Here is a 21,859-nt window from a genome sequence, read left to right as displayed (position 1 = left end):
TGCATTTTATTTCACAACTCAACTGTCAAAAACGTCTTGAATGTTAACTTCTTCCCTTCAGCGTGAAGATATGTCAGTTGACGTTTTTTAGAAAGTGTTTGTCGTTTTTCATGCACACAATTCAAACCAGGTGAAGCGACTAAAACATGACGTCGTCTTTATGTGTGGAGCTATGCCAGAGAATGTTTGTAAGTTTTCCAGATAAAACTCTTTTGTTTTTGCTCTCAGATGCATTTGAAATCCACAAGACTGTCATTTTCCTGAGTAGTTTTGTGTCAAGACAAATTTTAATTCACTATTTTCACTTACATATGTAGGTAGGAGCGGGCAGCAAGATAGTTCCACAATGAATATCGACTACACCAGAGTAAGATATGACCTTAAAACTGTTTCACTTCCACGTTTTTTTTAACCATAATAAGTATTGTGTTGTATCTAAGTAGGTGTTTTGGTTTGAAGCTTCCATTCATAAAATGGGTCTGAGATCCATCAAACAACTCAATAGAAAATAGACCAAACTCCAGGATCAGGACTGGTATTCAAGAATTTGAGTTTGACTGCTTGTTACTTGTACAGGTTTAGAATTTCACTGTAGTTCAACAGAGGAGAATGAATATTGTTTTGTTTACAGACTGTGAAAAGCATTTTTTACTAACTGCAACGGACGATACACCGATGTGGGTAATTATTTACAAGGCTATTTCAGTAAGAATGATAGAATGAGCTATTACGGTCACTTGGCTTGACACCTGACTGAGATGTGTTACATAATTACGAGTATGTCGGTACAGGTTTTGTACCAAAGTAGTTTCACATGTTGAGTCTGTGGATCTCTGAACGTCACAGAAAAAGAGCTTGAACCTCTTTTTCTGTGACATTCATTTTAAAACTTTAATGGCAGATTTGAATGGTCCTGATTTCAAATGACCCTGGGAGGGAGATCGTGATCTTTTCTCAAACACGAGTCCCTCGGTCGCTCGGTCCCTATGTTAATTCTCTGACCCTGATTTAGGATACCTGCCCTAATTCAATAACCCTGATTTAGGATCTCTACCTCAATCCCTGTCTCACTAACCCTGATTTAGGATGATACCTCAACCGCAACAGACAAGGTTTTAACTTGCGGTGAAGGGGTAAACTCTACTGGTGAAAGATTTTTCAGACCTATTCGAGCTTCCGGGCAGCGTAAACAAGGGAAGCATGACACATCGTTCGTTGAGAAAAAAAAAAATCAACCATATTCCAGATACTAAAAGAGAGCCAGAAAAAGGGTTTAAGATAAAACTCTTTTGTTTTTGCTCTCAGATGCATTTGAAATCCACAAGACTGTCATTTTCCTGAGTAGTTTTGTGTCAAGACAAATTCTAATTCACTATTTTCACTTACATAAGCAGTACGTTTACTCCAGTGTGTTTTCGAATTATCATTTGAAAGTCTCTTTGTTCATTTAGGAATACACTCGTGCTATTGCACGTTCTATGCCTGTTTGCCAGCAGATTTTAAATTTCAATTAGGATTTTTAGTTTTATCCGACCGTCAAGGTAAATATCAAGGAAAAAAAGCTGTTCAACTCACCGGCAATTATCATCATACAGATGGTGAATATTTTCTCGTTGTCAGTTTCGGCTGCCACGTTGCCAAATCCCACACTGGTCATACATGTCATTGTGAAATACAGTGCTGTCACATACATGGTTTTCCTAGACGGACCGTTTATCAGTTCGGGAGGAGAGCTGGAGTCGTTCGACCAAATGTAAGAGTAGGACAGCTATGGATAAATTATCTATGAGAAATAGGTTCAAAAATAAACCTACTGGGTAATGGTAAAATTTAGGGGCTTGCACAAGAAAATTAAACAAGACATCTCCACTAATATTTCTCTTGTAGCACATTGCATACCCAATTATTACACGGCACTCATTCAATTTGTTGCTGGTATAAAAGCCAGCGAAGTTTCAGCGGTGGACCTCGGATTATTACTCTCTATTTCTAGTATTACTTTCTATTTTTAACAGTAGGTATTATGAAATTATGATACCTACATTTTAACCATATTCTCAGTTCACGCATTACTTCTCTGTAAAGTGGAGAATTTACCTCTAAACTCTTACAAGTTTTTGGGAACATACATTTATCACCCCCCTTTAAAATACACTGCAGCGCTTTTGATTCCATAATATGGCTGACGTATTAGCCTGCAGCTTTTAACTTTAAACAAACCAAAAACGTTTACATTTGGACCCAAGTTTTCCCTTGTTTAATTTTTTTCTCGTTGAATTGTTGAAAACATTAATATAGGCGTTTTTTAATTAGCTGAAACATAATGAATCATGCTAATCCGAAATGAACAATTGCGTTTTGTTTTGAATATTTTGAATAATTTAGGACCAAAGCTTTTCTTTGATCACAGGTTTGTTTATGGTTTGGTCAGTTCCGTTTTATTAAGCGATGAAGCCAGCCTGACTAAAAATGGATAACTTAGATACTTATATTCAGCTGGATAAATAAATAACACCTTATTCATTAGATTTGTTATTAACAGCAAGTTTTCTTTTGTTCTTCTCTCTTCTATGATTTAGAAACTCCACTATGGCTACTTTTGCAAATTGCTCCTATACGGAACGAGCGGGAGTTGGTGGTGCTGTTCCTGCTCACCTTCCGGGATATCACGGCCCTCAAACAGCCAATAGAAACAGAGGACACAAAAGGAGGTAAGAAACCAACAGGATCAAGTTCATCCTATGAATGTAACTATCCCAAGTTTTTACTTTTTGTTTGGGGAATGAGAAGAAGGAAGTGGGAATGCAAAGGAAAGAATATTACGTGGTACAGATTGACTAGAAGTTCCGGTATGACAGAAGATACTTTTCATAAGATAATTGAAGGAAAGAAAGAAGAAATTTCGGCTTTTGCTGAGAATCATTCTCCAATTTACCTTAATTACTGTGACTAAAATTCTAACCAGGTCGAAGTGACATGTGACATAGGGCTTAATAGCCCATGGCCAATACTTTAATAGTTACTGTCAAAATATCTCTCCAATGTATTGTTTATTTCTTCAACTAATGTCCCATTCTCATTGGTTTCAGATGATGAGTTTGAGTGCGGATGTAATGCCCCAATATCGTCAAGAAGCTCCCAAGACACCTCCCCACATCCTGCTCCACTACTGTGCGTTCAAAGCCATCTGGGATTGGGTCATTCTCTGTCTTACCTTCTACACCGCTATCATGGTCCCCTACAACGTTGCTTTCAAAAACAAAACCTCCGAAGACGTATCCCTTCTCGTTGTTGATTCCATTGTTGATGTGATTTTCTTTATCGATATTGTTCTCAATTTTCACACGACCTTTGTCGGGCCGGGCGGGGAGGTAGTGTCTGACCCCAAAGTGATTCGAATGAACTATCTCAAGTCCTGGTTCGTTATAGATCTCCTCTCATGTCTTCCCTATGATGTGTTCAATGCATTCGACCATGACGAAGATGTAAGTAAAAGCAACACAAATGATGCGTTACCAACGTAAAATCCTTCAAGTACTTCTTTACCAGTGAAACTTATTTTTAGTATATTTTCAAATTTTGTTTTACCACAACACCTACACCTTACTGCTAGTACATAGGTATTTTGCGGGTTCTCCTACTCATTATGATAGGTATGAATGAGGGATGGAGATTGGAGAAGCAATAAACAAGATGCTTTGCACATTGCGTAATTTTATGTCGAGGCGTACATTCAAATTCGGTTCTCATTTCCCCACCTGTGTTCCTCAGAATTGCCATCAGCATTAAATCTAAATTAACATTTTACTTCTCTTTAATACGTATATACTTCTAAGAGATGTGCTCCCAGTTATAAATGTTATATTCACACATTCTAACATAATTATCACGCGTACGTGTTTGCCTCAAGCTAGCAAACTCAATAATCATCTCCCGTCTGCGTTTGAACAAAGTTCTCACATTATTTGGGGAAATTAGTTTCTAAATTACCTTATCAATAATCAATAGAAGATTTATAAGCTACCGTTTTTCATTCTTAGTAGAACTGAAGTCAATGAGTGTTTATTTTTTCCATTGATGACAAAAGAAATCCTGAAGAAATGTTGTTCAGAAGCAAATAGAAGTTGTCATAATAGACTACTTCACAACAGAACTTTCAACAAAGATCGTTCAATATTGAGCAATGAGTGTTTATTTTTTCCATTGATGACAAAAGAAATCCTGAAGAAATGTTGTTCAGAAGCAAATAGAAGTTGTCATAATAGACTACTTAACAACAGAACTTTCAACAAAGATCGTTCAATATTGAGCAGAGGCTTTTAATCGAAAAAAGTTCTGCAATATAAGACATTAAACAAAGTTGAAACCTGAAATTTACTTTGCTCTCATCCGGGCATTGAATAAACACTTATTGGACGAGAGAACGGAGGTGTTAAATAATGCTTTTACTAATTTGTTAACTTCTATCATATTTTACAGGGTATAGGAAGTTTGTTTAGTGCTTTAAAAGTTGTTCGATTGTTAAGGTTGGGAAGGGTTGTACGAAAGTTGGATCGATACCTGGAATATGGAGCTGCAATGTTGATACTACTTTTGTGTTTCTATATGCTGGTTGCTCATTGGTTAGCATGCATCTGGTATTCGATAGGTAAGTCAAGTATCTAATGGTGTAGACTGTAGAGAGTGGGCAACGTATCGCACTGTTACCTTGTTGCACCAAACAGTTTAGATAAGAAACCCATCAAAACAGGCATTATTGAAAATGTGACTAAAGTTCAGACATTTTATGTCTTGTATACGTAATTCTCCCATTAAATATGTCTCAAATCTCTAGGCTTTTAAATTTCATTGAAAAGCGTACGTCTACCCCGAGAACATACCTCAAAACAGGCATTATTGAAAATGTGACTAAAGTTCAGACATTTTATGTCTTGTATACGTAATTCTCCCATTAAATACGTCTCAAATCCATAGGCTTTTAAATTTCATTGAAAAGCGTACGTCTACCCCGAGAACATACATAATTTTATGGTCATAGATTTGGTTTCAGGCATTTTGATGAGCTTGTTCGTAAAATGGATCACTAGCCCATAAAATGCAACAATTTACTTACTCGTAGGTACTTTGTAAGTCTAAACCTTTGTACTTTGTGAGCCCAACACTTGTAGTATTGCCTACGATTGTGTTTGGGAGCGTTCATTTGTACAACAACAGCTGAATGTTACTTTGGTTATCGAGGAATTTGGAAAGGTAATTTGTAGATAGCCCCGTATGACCCAACCATAATTATTTTGTCCGTTTGTGGGAGCGTTCATTTGTACAATAACAGCTGAATGTTACTTTGGTTATCGAGGAATTTGGAAAGGTAATTTGTAGATAGCCCCGTATGATCCAACCATAATTATTTTGTCCGTTTATGCATAGATAACTGGCAGGCATTATTTTATTACCTATCTTAGACCCATTATAATTTTTATCAGAAGACTACCTACGTGGTCTGTTATAAGTTATTCAAAACGTGGTCTCAAAATTCACTTTGACTGTCCTTCCCTCTTCATTTATTCGAATTTAAATAAAAAAAATCTCCACCCTAACCTAACACTTGTCCGACCTTTAGCATAAAAGCCTTTGTAAATTTAATTTCGTAAGTATTACCTATATCATGAGTATTTTTTCGAGGGACTGTATTATTATCTTCACTTTTTTTCTCTTTTATTGCCCTCAGTTGAAACGGACGATTGTATTAAACGAATAAATTCTTGGATTAAATTGAAATTATATGCGGGACAGGTATCTAAATGAAAAACTTGAAAAGCTCCCGTGCCTCTGCATTTATTTAAAGTTTCATTTCCATATTTTATTAACAGAATAGAAAATCGTAGATAATATCATTCAGTAGGTATTAAACAGTGCTAATGTTAATCAAAAAAGATGAAATGGGATTCTGTGGAAATGAAAAAATGTTTCTTCCATTACAGTTCTATTGTGTGGGAGACATAAAATGAAATTATAATAATAATAAAACAAAGTGTTTGGCAATCAAGAGTTTTTTTTTACGAATGCAAGTGTCTATTATTACTTTCAGGTTGATAGCAATAACTAATTTTATGATGGGCAGATATCTAATCAAAAATTTAGGAGGTTCCATCTTCTGATTGTTGTTAAAAGAAATATCTTGTTAAACCTCAGTAAAGATACAATAATAAACAAATACTTACATGTGCTAGGTTTGATTGTTTTGCCGTGTCTTTTAAATTGGGAGGATGTGATGTAAATTGGGAAGCTAGCATAGTTCTGCTTCTTGTTACGGTTCTTGCTAATTTGGCGAATTTGCTTAATCCAGCTAATAAATCTCCTGGAAGGGGCATTTGGAAAGACAAAAGAAAACACCAAACACAAATCAGCATGCATTAGAAAACATCCAGCTAATAAATCTCCTGGAAGGGGCATTTGGAAAGACAAAAGAAAACACCAAACACAAATCAGCATGCATTAGAAAACAAAAAAACAGTCAACACAGGAAAGTGACAAATTGCTTTTTAGTATATTGGTATAGAACATTCAACTGAATTAGAAAAGTTATTAACTATAATAGCGTTGGTAAGCCCAAGTTGCGCTTGAATTGTATTAGTGGTAAACTTGAGATTTGAACTTTTATAATTAGTAAACTTACATAATATTTGTACTAGTAGATAGGTATTATTTGTTTAGCTTTAAGTTCCCAAGCTGGAGGGTAGATTTTATAACGTTTGTCTTGGCTAAATTATGGAGATTAGTTCCAAGTTCAATGTAATCATAAACTGGCATGTATATTAAAAGTAACAGGAGTTACAAGTAGACAATAGAATATCTACCTACACATAGACACCTCGTTTATTTTGTCGGTTTAGGACTGAAAAAGGACTGAAAAGTCCTAGGACTGAAAAGAAACTCATCATCTGAAACCAATGAGAATGGGACATTAGTTGAAGAAATAAACAATACATTGGAGAGATATTTTGACAGTAACTATTAACGTATTGGCCATGGGCTATTAAGCCCTATGTCACATGTCACTTCGACCTGGATAGAATTTTAGTCACAGTAATTAAGGTAAATTGGAGAATGATTCTCAGTAAAAACCGAAAATTCTTCTTTCTTTCTTTCCTTCAATTACCTATCTTATTAAAAGTATCTTCTGTCATACCGGAACTTCTAGTCAATCTGTACCACGTAATATTCTTTCCTTTGCATTCCCACTTCCTTCTTCTCATTTCTGATAATCCAATGTTGAATTTTACCTTCTCATTTCCCCTATTATTAATTTATTATTATAATATTTGTTGAACTCATTCCCTTCTTCGCGACGTTATCGCGTCATATTAGAAGAAGATTATTGTGCCATCATCATATATCTATTTTGAATAATTTATCTCCATAAGTTTCTTTGTGTATATAGGTTTATATTGTGGATCAGATCTAATAGACAGCATTAATAGGACGTACTCTGATTAATGAAAGCGGACAAATTTGCATCGAGGCCTGGGCTTTATTTTATCTCTAATATTATTTTACGCATAAATTCAGCGCTAGAAAAAGGGCGCTCCTACATTTGAGGCTAACTCTATTATTTCCCATCGTAAAAAAAGCATAAACGTGAAATTGCGGAAAACTTTGTGTACAGAGACCCTGTTTTATTATGAATATTGATGACTAGAAAACATCTAGCTAAAAGTTTGTGGGAAGGGAATATTATTTTTTTTTTATTTAATTTTTTTTTATGAAACTTTTTACCTTTTCCCTTAGGGCTAAGTGTAATTTCGAACATTCGAAAATTTTCAACAATTCAACGAGAAAAAAATTAAACAAGGGAAAACTTGGGTCCAAATGTAAACGTTTTTGGTTTGTTTAAAGTTAAAAGCTGCAGGCTAATACGTCAGCCATATTATGGAATCAAAAGCGCTGCAGTGTATTTTAAAGGGGGGTGATAAATGTATGTTCCCAAAAACTTGTAAGAGTTTAGAGGTAAATTCTCCACTTTACAGAGAAGTAGGTAATGCGTGAACTGAGAATATGGTTGAAATGTAAGTAGGTATCATAATTTCATAATATCTACTGTTAAAAAGTACCTATTTAGAAATAGAAAGTAATAAACCGAGGTCCACCGCTGAAACTTCGCTGGCTTTTATACCAGCAACGAATTGAATGAGTGCCGTGTAATAATTGGGTATGCAATGTGCTACAAGAGAAATATTAGTGGAGATGTCTTGTTTAATATTTTCTTGTGCAAGCCCCTAAATTTTACCATTACCCAGTAGGTTTATTTTTGAACCTATTTCTCATAGATAATTTATCCATAGCTGTAGGTAATACATAGATATTTATTTCTATATAGCAGATAGGTAAATCAAGCGATACCTCAGTACATTTTTGAACCAAACCATTACTTGTAGGTATTTGAGAAAACAAAAATACCTATATCCTATCTGTACACAATAAAATAAAATTGAACATTCTTGACACATTTTGAATTACAATAGCGTAAAAGGTGAGAATTCCTGGGAGAGAGAAAAAAGTGAACATAAATTTTTCTTTCTCCATTTTCTCCCACAATTTTTATTATTTATGTCTTATGTTTTAAACCAAACTCCTATGTGTTGGCTTTATTTAATTCTATTTCATTGTTTGAGTTTTTTTAAGATTAAATATTGATAAGAACTTTTTTTATAAAGTTATAGCGTGTGTGGCCTTTTTTTACGTCCATGGATAAATGTCCCTTTCATATTTTGATTGCTATCATTTTTCATTTTACTATCTCGTTTCTTTACCACGATTCTGCATGGTTTTTCTTTACCGGCTTTTCAATGCCTGACATCATTTAAAACGTTTGAATTGTCTTTTTAACGATAATTTTGATTATTATTATTATCAAGCTTCCTTTTGCATTTTACGTCTTTTCTTGTCGTTTTCTTTTTTTATGACTAAGTAGTCTCATATTTTTCTATTCGAGGTTTCTCTACTGTGCAATGCATAGATAACTGGCAGGCATTATTTTATTACCTATCTTAGACCCATTATAATTTTTATCAGAAGACTACCTACGTGGTCTGTTATAGGTTATTCAAAACGTGGTCTCAAAATTCACTTTGACTGTCCTTCCTTCTTCATTTATTCGAATTTAAATAAAAAATCTCCACCCTAACCTAACACTTTTGGATTTTCTGCTGGAGTTAATTACAGAGAAAAGTTTCATTTTTACAAGTGTAATAGGTGACGTCATTTTCTAATCTACAGGATTAAGCAGGACGACATTTCCTGTATTTTCAGTCTCTCTAAGGAATTTTAACTGTGTTAAATATGAATGTGTGCCACAAAAATGTTGTTCCCTGCTTAATAAAATACGCTAAATTTTCCAACTTGACTTGAACTCGAACCACCAACGTCCAGATCCAGAGTCCACCTTGTTAATCATTATACCGCTGAGATTGGTCAGTCTCTCTAACGTAAAGTTAAATAGTATATGTATTGTATTATACAATACAATTTGTATAGTGAATAGTGATGCTAAGCAGTCTTATCAAGACAAATCTTCTAAATATGGTGTCTGAGAAACAGCTAATGACGTTTATAATGTTTTCCATGCTGGTACACCATTCATAAGTTTCTATTAAAAAGGTATTTTACCAAACAAAGTGTGAGGGAGACACTTTTTCTAAATATAAATATGTAAATATTTATGGATCAAAATCTATTATAGTGCTTTTTTGAGGTTGTTGAATTTAGAGAGGGACAGTCTGTCCATTTATTTAATACAGATAGTCCTTTTTATTATTCCCTTAACAGTACATAATTGTACAGATGCTTTGATGGTGGTTAACACTAACCCAACACCTACCCGTCTAAGGCCTTTTGCATCATTGCAACTTGTCTATTAGCAGTATTGCAACTGTGAGACATGGAATTGTTAAATATTCATCTGTACCAGTAATGCTCAGGAGAAAATAACACCATGTTCGTATCTAATCCCTAATGTCTTGTCTCTTGTCTCATCTCAGGAATTTAGTTCAAGTGTCATTTGTAAACAGGAGGGCATAACTCGAGACCGCTTTGTCTCTGCTTCTTCCTCTTGAAAATGTACTTTGTCCTCTTTAATACTCGGACAACGTAGTGGGTAATTGCACTTGAAATATTTGTTGCATCGAATGAGATATGTTTGCAGCACTTCTCAACCCTTGCAAACAATGGAAGAATTGTTGCTACCAACAGAATAATAGAACTGTTGTTTTCCCCTTGACATTTCAAAGTTTTCCGAAATTAAGTTGTGGAAGAATTGTTGCTACCAACAGAATAATAGAACTGTTGTTTTCCCCTTGACATTTCAAAGTTTTCCGAAATTAAGTTGAAAAAAAAAATGCCACTCCTAATAAAGTAGGTACCTAGGCTAATGGGTTTTAAAAAAAGATTAATTGTGAAAGACTGTGAAAAAATGCTAATGCTACAAGTCAAGAAAAAAGATGTAAAGATAAATTATAAACTAAGCTAACGATGAATGGATGGATGAGAACAAAAACAAAAGAATTAAGTGACATTGTTGGTAAAATATTTTATAAAGAAATGAAAATTGAGAAAAGAGAGGAAAATATGAAACTAGAAGCCTCAAAGAATACCGAGAAGAAAAGACGAAAATAGCATACATCAACTCTTAACTGGAAGGAATTAAGTAGCACAATATTTTCTAAGCTGAAATAATATTTAACCGCGAGAAATAACTGAATAGATTCTAACTAGATTTGTGGAAATATCTGACTGCATTACATGGAGGGATATTAATACCCTAATTAACTACGAAACGTTTGCAATAGAGATATCTACAGTATAGGATGTAGGATGGTGGTATCGACTTAAACCAAAACATTCGAAGCATTACAGGAACTACGAGTAAAAGCTAATTAGGGGTTTGCAGGAATTCTTCGTTTCAAAACAAAGAGGACTTGATAATTTCTCCCTTGGGATTTTAGAGGTAATATTTCTGCTCTTCGGTTTTACTGTTGATTCTGTTATTATATTTTGTTTCACTGATTCGGTGAGGTAACGAGTTGCGGAACTATTCAAATCAAACAAGTCAGTTGTAAAATAAAATATTTTTTCGTGCGGGTGTTTACGGCAAAATGTTTTCAAGTGCTTTCTACTCGTAAAATTGTATTTCCAAGTTTCAGGAACGCTCGTAACTGAAGTTACGTACTAGTTGTATTGTACGCGAAACTTTGTTTCACATTATTTTCATATATTAAATTTCATTATTTTCGTATCAACTTTGCGATGTTTTCAAGTGCTTTCTACTCGTAAAATTGTATTTCCAAGTTTCAGGAACGCTCGTAACTGAAGTTACGTACTAGTTGTATTGTACGAGAAACTTTGTTTCACATTATTTTCATATATTAAATTTCATTATTTTCGTATCAACTTTGCGAGTAGGTACTTTGAAAACTCTTGTGTACTATGCTTCTGCTTTCCTTCTAATCCGTGAGAGAGAAATTTTCCCGCTCAGAAAAGTTTTAATTAAAGTTAAATCAACGAAGAAAGAACTAGTCTTGGTTCAGACTTTAAACTAAACAATGTACAAGTCGGTTAAACATGTCGCTTGTAAGTTTTAATGTTTGAAACCATGCTGAGTAACTGACCTGTACCCTTGGAGAATATCAACGAAGAAAGAACTAGTCTTGGTTCAGACTTTAAACTAAACAATGTACAAGTCGGTTAAACATGTCGCCTGTAAGTTTTAATGTCTGAAACCATGCTGAGTAACTGACCTGTACCCTTGGAGAACAAATAGAAAGTCAGGATAAGCTTTCAGCCTTGACTAGGCTAAATAATGCACTAGCCTGAATACAGCTCTAAAATGACAGACCCCCTCGTGAAAAATGAATTTCTCCTCTCACTCTCACTGTCAAAGACTGAAAAGGCAGTCTAATCAAGGTCTTGTATAATTTTCATTATTTTAACTCATTCTTCTACATAGTTAATAATTTTCATTTGTTCGTTATTAGTTGAAAATTTTCTCATGGTATCGTCAAGAAATTATCAGTACAAAAGGAAATTCCAATACAACTCCACAAATGTATGCGTTTTATGAGCAGGTTAGAAATGAAAACCGTCTGTAGGTTTGGGACAAAACATCTAATACAATAACACACAAGTAAAATATTAAAAATAGGTATCAACTTATACTCGTATGCTTTGATCAAGAAACCCTCAAAATCGTACTCTAGAAGGGCCCTTGAAAACAAAGCATGAATTCCACACTTTTGACAATTAAGTAATGTTTGCGAATAGGATGGAATTCAAACTGATCGGTCTAATATTTAAGTACCATCAACGAAGAAAGAACTAGTCTTGGTTCAGACTTTAAACTAAACAATGTACAAGTCGGTTAAACATGTCGCCTGTAAGTTTTAATGTTTGAAACCATGCTGAGTAACTGACCTGTACCCTTGGAAAGGTATCAACTTATACTCGTATGCTTTGATCAAGAAACCCTCAAAATCGTACTCTAGAAGGGCCCTTGAAAACAAAGCATGAATTCCAGACTTTTGACAATTAAGTAATGTTTTCGAATAGGATGGAATTCAAACTGATCGGTCTAATATTTAAGAACAAAGCATGAATTCCAGACTTTTGACAATTAAGTAATGTTTTCGAATAGGATGGAATTCAAACTGATCGGTCTAATATTTAAGTACCGACTTGAAGTTGTTCTTTTCTGATCATTGATATTGTGGATTTTAGAACAAACTGCAAAGTAAGAGCTTTTCTTTATGAAATTAGCAAACCTATGCTGAGTATATTTAAGTTTATACCGAAACTTCATTTAAATAGACCACCCATTGTTCATTCTAATATTTAATTTGAAAGTTGCAGAAAATTTAAAACTTTCGAATCAGCAAGAAATTCCAACATACAACCTACAACATGAAGTTACCGAAAAGGTAAAATTGAGTTTTCTACTTTGATTCTTTTAAAATTTGAGCTGTATTGTACCTTGCACACCACCCTGTTTCTCGAACATTCAAGTATTATAGGCATTTAAAAGTTTTCTTTCTAAATCTTTATTTGACGTTTTATTGACGGACAAAAATACAGGCTTTTCTTAGATATATTTTTGGGATATTATAACACACAGCGAGAAATACAGAGTATGTGTGACTTTATACATTATGGCAACCATGTTTTTCTTATTTTTGAAAAATTGACAGAAACAAGAATGAAAGCTAATGTATCAAACGGGAAAATTTATTTTGTAAACTGGGAGAGAAAATGTCATCTATCAAAGGAAAAAAAGAAAGAGGATTGAAAGAAAAAACAAGATAAATAATAAAAGAGTAAAAAGGAATTAGAAGAAGGTAAATAATGCACTAGCCTGAATACAGCTCTAAAATGACAGACCCCCTCGTGAAAAATGAATTTCTCCTCTCACTCTCACTGTCAAAAAAACACCATCAATCGTTATCACAGTAGGTAGGCAAAGTAATTTGTTTCCGTATGTACCTATTTCAGAGTAAAATTCTAGAGCGTAGTTCTTCCACAATTATTCTAAGCCGCCTTGAGAATTCCCACTGCATATAAAATCTCTCACTCCTACCTATACACATTGCATCTTGAGCCATTTCCAGTGAACTGAATTAAACATCCGTTCTGTAGCAGATGGAAAGTTAGGAAAAGTAAGAGTTTAGATAAGCACTCCACCTAACCCACTTGACACTCTGACGTAAACCCATGCACGGATAAAACATTCTGAGCAAACATGTTGCTCTTGATGCCTTTCAGAAGTTTATTTTTAATTTATTCATCCTCTTCAAACGGGGCGATGTAAATATTAGACGAGCAATGCATTACGTAAACCTTTTCATTGGCAAAGCAAGTTTATGAGTGTGCCGCATGTTAACTCTTTGCTTACAAGGATTAGATGCTATCAAAATTCATGACTTTCAGATAACAGCTGTAATGTCCCGAAGCCAGTCTTCCAGTTTGCTATGAATATTGACTCCTAGATAAATAGCACCTTTTCATTGGCAAAGCAAGTTTATGAGTGTGCCGCATGTTAACTCTTTGCTTACAAGGATTAGATGCTATCAAAATTCATGACTTCCAGATAACAGCTGTAATGTCCCGAAGCCAATCTTCCAGTTTGCTATGAATATTGACTCCTAGATAAATAGTCATGACCTGTAAGAAAAAGTTAAAGCTTTGTGCTTAGCACATTGCATAACTCGAACAATTTGTCGGCACTTACATACTTTCATTTCTGAATGACATGCAAAAACGGAAAATTGCATTCTTTTTACTTTCTTTGTATCGACCTAGTCATTAAAGGTAATGATGATATCAGATCAAAGGTAGGTATAAACTCTGTAGGTAGCTACCTACTAACAAATTATAGGTAGGTATATCATAGTCACTAGGTACCTAAAGAATAATTATGCGGTTTTAGTAATTTACATAATTATTGCTAAAAAATTTGAGCTTACATTTGAATTGGTGGGAAAAACATTCCTACAGTAACGTATATTTTGCTGACTAGTGAGGTACTTACTGTTTTTCTTGTAGAGTAAAATTTCAAACTGGTCGTGAAGTTGATTCTCTAGAGCATCGTCTATCCTGGATATGGTGTCTTTATCTGTTAGTTCACCATACATGAAAGAACAGCGACAGGATTTCTGCATGACCTGTGATAAATAGCATATGGAGTGTCAGCCAATCTTTAAGTTTAGTATGAGTATCTATTGGTTTGTTCAATCATTCCGTGTCCGTGAGAAGGATTGATCTTACGGTTTTGGGAGGATTGGGGGATTTAAAACCCTTTGGACACCCAGAGTTTCCCAATAGTTAAACATATTCAATTATTGCTAATCATTCCGTGTCCGTGAGAAGGATTGATCTTACGGTTTTGGGAGGATTGGGGGATTTAAAACCCTTTGGACACCCAGAGTTTCCCAACAGTTAAACATATTCAATTATTGCTAAAAAAAATTTGAGCTTACATTTGAATTGGTGGGAAAAACATTCCTACAGTAACGTATATTTTGCTTATAGCATGGAATTAAAGCTTTCATGGTATTTGATAATTTGACACTCCAAAAACAACTCGTCCGTCAGATCTGATTAAACCATTTATGAATAAAACTTCTCTTATTAGTAACGGATATTAGCACTTCTAAATACCTATTGTACATTGTATTTGTATAATACCTACGTTTATGAACGAACTGTTGTTTTTGTACATGGAAGCTTATGAAACAATACAAGAGTATAAAAGTCCATTGTATGTTTCCTACATTGATTTTATTAAAATATCCCTAATTTTATTTTTAATTCTTAAAATAAAGCGAAATATATCTCTACTCTTACTTGCCAACAGCTGTTTCTCAGATTTTTCTACTTATTCTCTATCACTTTTCAGCTTCTTACTTTTCACATTTTAGTGTATTTACTTCAAACTGGTAATTTTATGATGCCATAATATATGAACATTTTTCCCCACCTTGAAAATGTCGGAGGAAAAAAGTACAAAAAAATCTTACAATACCTACCATATGAATCATTTCTATTAATTACAATCTTATCCATATATATGAAGATAAAAAAAAATATCGCATTAGATACCTGCACCAAAGTACACAATGTATTTTGACTGTATAAAAGTCCATTGTATGTTTCCTACATTGATTTTATTAAAATATCCCTAATTTTATTTTTAATTCTTAAAATAAAGCGAAATATACCTCTACTCTTACTTGCCAACAGCTGTTTCTCAGATTTTCCTACTTATTCTCTATTACTTCTCAGCTTCTTACTTTTCACATTTTAGTGTATTTACTTCAAACTGGTAATTTTATGATGCCATAATATGTAAACATTTTTCCCCACCTTGAAAATGTCGGAGGAAAAAAGTACAAAAAAATCATATAATACCTACCATATCAATCATTTCTATTAATTACAATCTTATCCATATGTATGAAGATGAAAAAAAATATCGCATTAGATACCTGCACCAAAATACACAATGTATTTTGACGGGAAAGCAAATGACAATTGGTTCTAAGATGGCCGTATCACCAATATTCAGGGTCAATATTGGTTATAGAAGCAAAAAATGAAGTAGTTCTTGAATAAAATTCAATTTCATTAGTACCGTACAGAAGAAAAAGAACATGCACATTTGAACTAGGTATAATCATGAATTCTAAGGAAGCAATTTACAATGTTCTAAAAGTAGATAGGTAATATTAAGAAAAAAATCATCAATTTTATGAGTTATGATGACATGGAAACATGGACATTAACAATATGATACAAATGACAAAAGAACATGAAGAGAAGTTTGAAAATGTCAAGCTTTTGGCAAATACATCCCTATTTTTTTTAATCATGCTGATGAGAGCTGTCCCATATTGAAACATAAACCATATTAAAAGTAGATAGGTAATATTAAGAAAAAAATCATCAATTTTATGAGTTATGATGACATGGAAACATGGACATTAACAATATGATACACATGACAAAAGAACATGAAGAGAAGTTTGAAAATGTCAAGCTTTTGGCAAATACATCCCTATTTTTTTAATCATGCTGATGAGAGCTGTCCCATATTGAAACATAAACCATACCACAGGTATCTATGTTCTTTTTTTATGAAGTTTCCCATTACCTACCTGGTAATCATGTAGGTATTCAAAGATATCAATAGGTATACCAGTAACTTCGAGAATACTGTAATCTCTCTGATAGAGATATATTTGCCAAATTTGAAAGCTCTAACCATTACAAGCTGTTAAGAAGATCGGGGGTATCATTCATGGGACATGAAGTTGTTAGTCTCATTCAACTTTCAGTCAATAGAGAGTAGATATGGAACAATTTACTTACAAGGTAAAGAATAAGGATAAAAATTCCGTTTTGCTTGTTCATGTTTATAATTATAAATTTTTCCTTCAACTTTATAAATGTGTCGATTCTAAAGTACGTAGCGTAGGTAATTGTGCTTCTTAGCACTTCACACAAGAATCCTAATATTTAATAATACTTTTTCAAGGAAAGGTATTATTTACCTACGCACTTTTAAGTCGGAAAATATGGAAAGCAAATACCTAAACAATGGATACCCTTGACAATTCCATTCTTTCAAAATTTTCAAGCCACAGTCCGGATTGCAAGTTTCGTAAATGTTGGATCTACAGGGTGTTCAACAAATGGCCATGTCTTGTGCCTATTTTATTGCACTAACTTTAAGATTACAATAGGCAAGAAAAGCAATATAGGTACAAATGAAGTAAAACTCTACCCTCTTTTTGTTGCTTACATTAACACAAGCCCGTCTAAAAGTTGCATATGTACCTATGTGAACTTAATAGCAAAAATTATTTATTATTATTAGAAACCTAGTAGGCAAGTTTTATTCGTAGTGTAAAAAGTAAATAATATCCATTCTTCGGATTTTTATGTTTGTAAAGTCATAAAAATTTTCCTAAGATTCTATAAAATGCAAGTAATTTTATGTAAGAATAAATTTTAATAATAATAAAATGAACTTTTTCCTCTACAACTTATTTCTAGCTTTTGTATCAAAATGAGAAACACATTAAGGAATATTTACCTATGAATACCTACATAATATTATGTTATATGTATACGTATTATAGAAAGTCTACCTGACTTAGAAATATCGTATGATATCCAATTGAAAACATTGCCCTATCCCTAGGATCTGCTTGTAATTTTAGCAAAATTTTATCAAAATTAAAGAGTTAGAATGTTTGCCATTTCAGATACAGGTATTATGTTATATTTATACGTATTATAGAAAGTCTACCTGACTTAGAAATATCGTATGATATCCAATTGAAAACATTGCCCTATCCCTATGATATCCAATTGAAAACATTGCCCTATCCCTAGTTCCCTAGGATCTGCTTGTAATTTTAGCAAAATTTTATCAAAATTAAAGAGTTAGAATGTTTGCCATTTCAGATACAGGTATTATGAAAGTCCTGTCCCTAAAAAATTTAAGGTGGGCAATGAAAAATTTGAATGTTATTTAATGAAATGATGATGGGTCTTTTTTTCGAAAACATCAAACACAATAAATTTTTAATTGCGTATTAGGTCAAAAATATGAATGCAAAACAGAAATTGCTCTAAATGTTGTATTTTTGCATAAAAATCACATGTCAATCAACATGATGCAAACATTTTGATTTGAGCAGCACTTGCGCATTCAAAATAAAAACGTGCTCTTACGAACAACTTTCAAATACTAATTTAAGAAAACCTTACCTAAATCTTTTGTTATTTTGTTTGCACTTGCGCATTCAAAATAAAAACGTGCTCTTACGAACAACTTTCAAATACTGATTTAATAAAACCTTACCTAAATCTTTTGTTAGCACTTGCGCATTCAAAATAAAAACGTGCTCTTACGAACAACTTTCAAATACTGATTTAATAAAACCTTACCTAAATCTTTTGTTATTTTGTTTTTCACACTGGTATTATTTTCATTTTAATCAATGTTCACTGATATTGGAATAGAACAAGTCAGGATAAAACCTTTTTGAAAGCCATTATCAAAAGGTATTTCCTGTATTGTATAACTATTCAAATTCGGTCTCTCGTCCATAGTTAACTCGGTATGTCAATAAGAGCACGTGTTTATATTGCAGCTATTTTTGCGCGCGCAGCTTCAAACTTTACGAGCAAGTCCTCTATCAAATTGCACAACATCAATTTTGCACACGCATTCGATCTGCAGCTCTAAAAACCAACGTTGCGCTTTTTGAGGAAACAGTAGAGAGAAATACTAGTGAGAAGCTTCAAACTTTACGAGCAAGTCCTCTATCAAATTGCACAACATCAATTTTGCACACGCATTCGATCTGCAGCTCTAAAAACCAACGCTGCGCTTTTTGAGGAAACAGTAGAGGGAAATACTAGTGAGGATTATTGCTAAAAAATTTGAGCTTACATTTGAATTGGTGGGAAAAACATTCCTACAGTAACGTATATTTTGCTGTATAGCATGGAATTGAAGCTTTCATGGTATTTGACACTCCAAAAACAACTCGTCCGTCAGATCTGATTAAACCATTTATGAATAAAACTTCTCTTATTAGTAACGGATATTAGCACTTCTAAATACCTATTGTACATTGTATTTGTATAATACCTACGTTTATGAACGAACTGTTGTTTTTGTACATGGAAGCTTATGAAACAATACAAGAGTATAAAAGTCATGACCTGTAAGAAAAAGTTAAAGCTTTGTGCTTAGCACATTGCATAACTCGAACAATTTGTCGGCACTTACATACTTTCATTTCTGTATGACATGCAAAAACGGAAAATTGCATTCTTTTTACTTTCTTTGTATCGACCTAGTCATTAAAGGTAATAATGATATCAGATCAAAGGTAGGTATAAACTCTGTAGGTAGCTACCTACTAACAAATTATAGGTAGGTATATCATAGTCACTAGGTACCTATAGAATAATTATGCGGTTTTAGTAATTTACATAAAATTTACTTTCTTTGTATCGACCTAGTCATTAAAGGTAATAATGATATCAGATCAAAGGTAGGTATAAACTCTGTAGGTAGCTACCTACTTACAAATTATAGGTAGGTATATCATAGTCCTATAGAATAATTATGCGGTTTTAGTAATTTACATAAACTACAGCTTATCATTCACACTTGGGGAAAAAAACTACAACAAAAAAACATGCTTTTTATTATTTTGTTTTATTTATTGAGTTAAAAGATGTTTGTGATTGTATGATTATATTGAATTTTCTTACCTCTGCTCTGTTGTAACCAGAAATCTTACAGAATGATTCGTTGCAATATACAATGGGGAAATCGACAATTTGAGCGTTGGCTAATAGAAAACTGCTATCCGCTGAAACAAAGAAGAAAAAAATATACCTACAAGTTTAGACATTTTAATGGTTGCAATATACAATGGGGAAATCGACAATTTGAGCGTTGGCTAATAGAAAACTGCTATCCGCTGAAACAAAGAAGAAAAAAATATACAAGTTTAGACATTTTAATCTTATTATTTTGGCCTTCTTTGGCCTGTAATTTCTAGTCATAATCATAAGACATCGTGAGGACGGGACTCCGATCATGTCTGACCGCAGCCTTAAAAGTGGATTTTATCCAGTCCTAAATCTATTCTGGTTTACATCCCCACGTTGACTTACGATGTCCATTTTTTTGACGTTCGTCATACATATAAGTACGCCTGCGCAGAAATCCAAATTGTATTTGAACATGAAACTGTAGAGTCTGACCGCAGCCTTAAAAGTGGATTTTATCCAGTCCTAAATCTATTCTGGTTTACATCCCCACGTTGACTTACGATGTCCATTTTTTGACTACAGAATGATTCGTTGCAATATACAATGGGGAAATCGACAATTTGAGCGTTGGCTAATAGAAAACTGCTATCCGCTGAAACAAAGAATGTTCGTCATACATATAAGTACGCCTGCGCAGAAATCCAAATTGTATTTGAACATGAAACTGTAGACTCTAAGGTTAGATCTTTGTAACTGTGTATCTTTCTACCTCACTAGCTCTACCTCAGGTGCAGTATTTTTTCTCCATCCTCTCTTGTTACCCATTTCATTCATCTCAACAGACTCTTTTCTCGGAACTCTCTGTATTGCAATCTCGTAATTGGCATGTTTTGTACCGTAGACTATTCCCTCACCTCTGCTAGGGTTTTTATTTATTTCATGTATTATAAACGCGCACTTTTAAGCACTATGTATCAAAACGTTTGCGATGTTTTGCGAGAGGAAGAGGAAGAAGAATTTATTAATGAGTGTTTCCCCGAATCGCTGCTTCTCTTAAAGAAATATTTTTTCTAAAGAATTTTTTTATAGAAATAACAAGAAATTCAAATTGAAAAAGAAATGGAAAAACATAGAAAATTTGACGACGACATAACAGATAAATTAGGTTAAGGTGTAGCAATGTAACAAATACACCTGTTGGATCTCCCCATTATTCTTTTTCAAATTACATTTATCAGTTGGAACAATGAGCAATAATTGACATGGATTAGATTGGAAACAAAAACTTGGTTGAATTTATTGAAACTTGGAAAACTTTTCATTCAATAAGAACGGATACACGAGGTTTTATTGATATCATTTCCTTTGTCAAAGAGTATGCAATGTAGGTACAGAGTCTGTTAAAAACCTGTATAGAACGATTGAAATGAGGTTTGAACTAATTTTGTACGCGATATGTTCTGTATTCAATGTCTGGAATACATTTTTTAACCATGTTGGGTACTTTTTTTTATTTCTAGGTACCTATATTTAAAATGTACAATATTATATTCATAAATTTAAATTTTAAGTTGTTACCTACACGTTGTGAAAGAAACAAAATCGATTTTTAAAGAAAGACCTATGATAACAAAAACTTTTTTTTTTTAATTTTTTTCTTCTTCAACCTCAAATTTTCTGGAACAAAAATCTTCTCCAGAAATTGTGTGACATCAGTTAAACATTGGGAATAATACGAGTAAGTCACAGTCACATAAATATATTTTTAGTCACATCCACTAATCAGGTTGTAGTGCTATTAGGAGTTTGATCACATCCACCACTAATCAGGCTGTAGTGCTATTGGGAGTTTGGTCACATCCACCAATGTCATAACTCACATGTTACACCTACGGGCGTCTAGCCCACTACTGGGATATGGGGATGAGGTCCTTAGGGATTGTAAATAATACAGACAACTAATAGTACACTGTTCGGGGTAAATTTACAACCATATGTTTTTTTATTATTATTATTA

General features: G+C 33.5%; 2 protein-coding genes across 2 annotated transcripts in view; one reads left to right on the top strand and one right to left on the bottom strand.

The window, feature by feature from the left end:
* LOC103514520 (potassium voltage-gated channel protein eag-like) overlaps positions 1 to 21,859 on the bottom strand; it is a 39,149-nt gene that overhangs the window by 7,692 nt on the left and 9,598 nt on the right. Inside the window, exons 2-7 of the mRNA XM_026827468.1 lie at positions 19,837 to 19,937; positions 14,570 to 14,702; positions 6,219 to 6,370; positions 3,148 to 3,431; positions 2,656 to 2,674; positions 1,576 to 1,768 (exon numbers count right to left, since the gene is read on the bottom strand). Of these exons, the coding sequence (XP_026683269.1) occupies positions 1,576 to 1,768; positions 2,656 to 2,674; positions 3,148 to 3,431; positions 6,219 to 6,370; positions 14,570 to 14,702; positions 19,837 to 19,937 (882 nt within the window). The remainder of the gene's footprint in view (positions 1 to 1,575; positions 1,769 to 2,655; positions 2,675 to 3,147; positions 3,432 to 6,218; positions 6,371 to 14,569; positions 14,703 to 19,836; positions 19,938 to 21,859) is intronic.
* LOC113469627 (potassium voltage-gated channel protein eag-like) lies at positions 2,929 to 4,758 on the top strand. Its single transcript, XM_026827467.1, has 2 exons — positions 2,929 to 3,485; positions 4,480 to 4,758. The coding sequence occupies exons 1-2, from the start codon at positions 3,042 to 3,044 to the stop codon at positions 4,663 to 4,665; spliced, it is 630 nt and encodes a 209-aa protein (XP_026683268.1). The 5' UTR covers positions 2,929 to 3,041; the 3' UTR covers positions 4,666 to 4,758.

The sequence above is a fragment of the Diaphorina citri genome, unplaced genomic scaffold, assembly GCF_000475195.1.
Source record: "Diaphorina citri unplaced genomic scaffold, Diaci psyllid genome assembly version 1.1 scaffold1160, whole genome shotgun sequence".
Classification (NCBI taxonomy): Eukaryota; Metazoa; Arthropoda; class Insecta; order Hemiptera; family Psyllidae; genus Diaphorina; species Diaphorina citri.
Note: the sequence above shows the minus strand (reverse complement) of the source record. Positions and strands in the feature narration are given on the sequence as shown.

What these genes read in the sequence shown, in the direction of transcription:
- LOC113469627 (XM_026827467.1), top strand. Translation starts at nt 3,042, where the DNA reads ATGTATTGTTTATTTCTTCAACTAATGTCCCATTCTCATTGGTTTCAG. An exon ending in CATTCGACCATGACGAAGAT is followed by an intron (nt 3,486 to 4,479) that starts GTAAGTAAAAGC and finishes CATATTTTACAG; the next exon opens with GGTATAGGAAGTTTGTTTAG.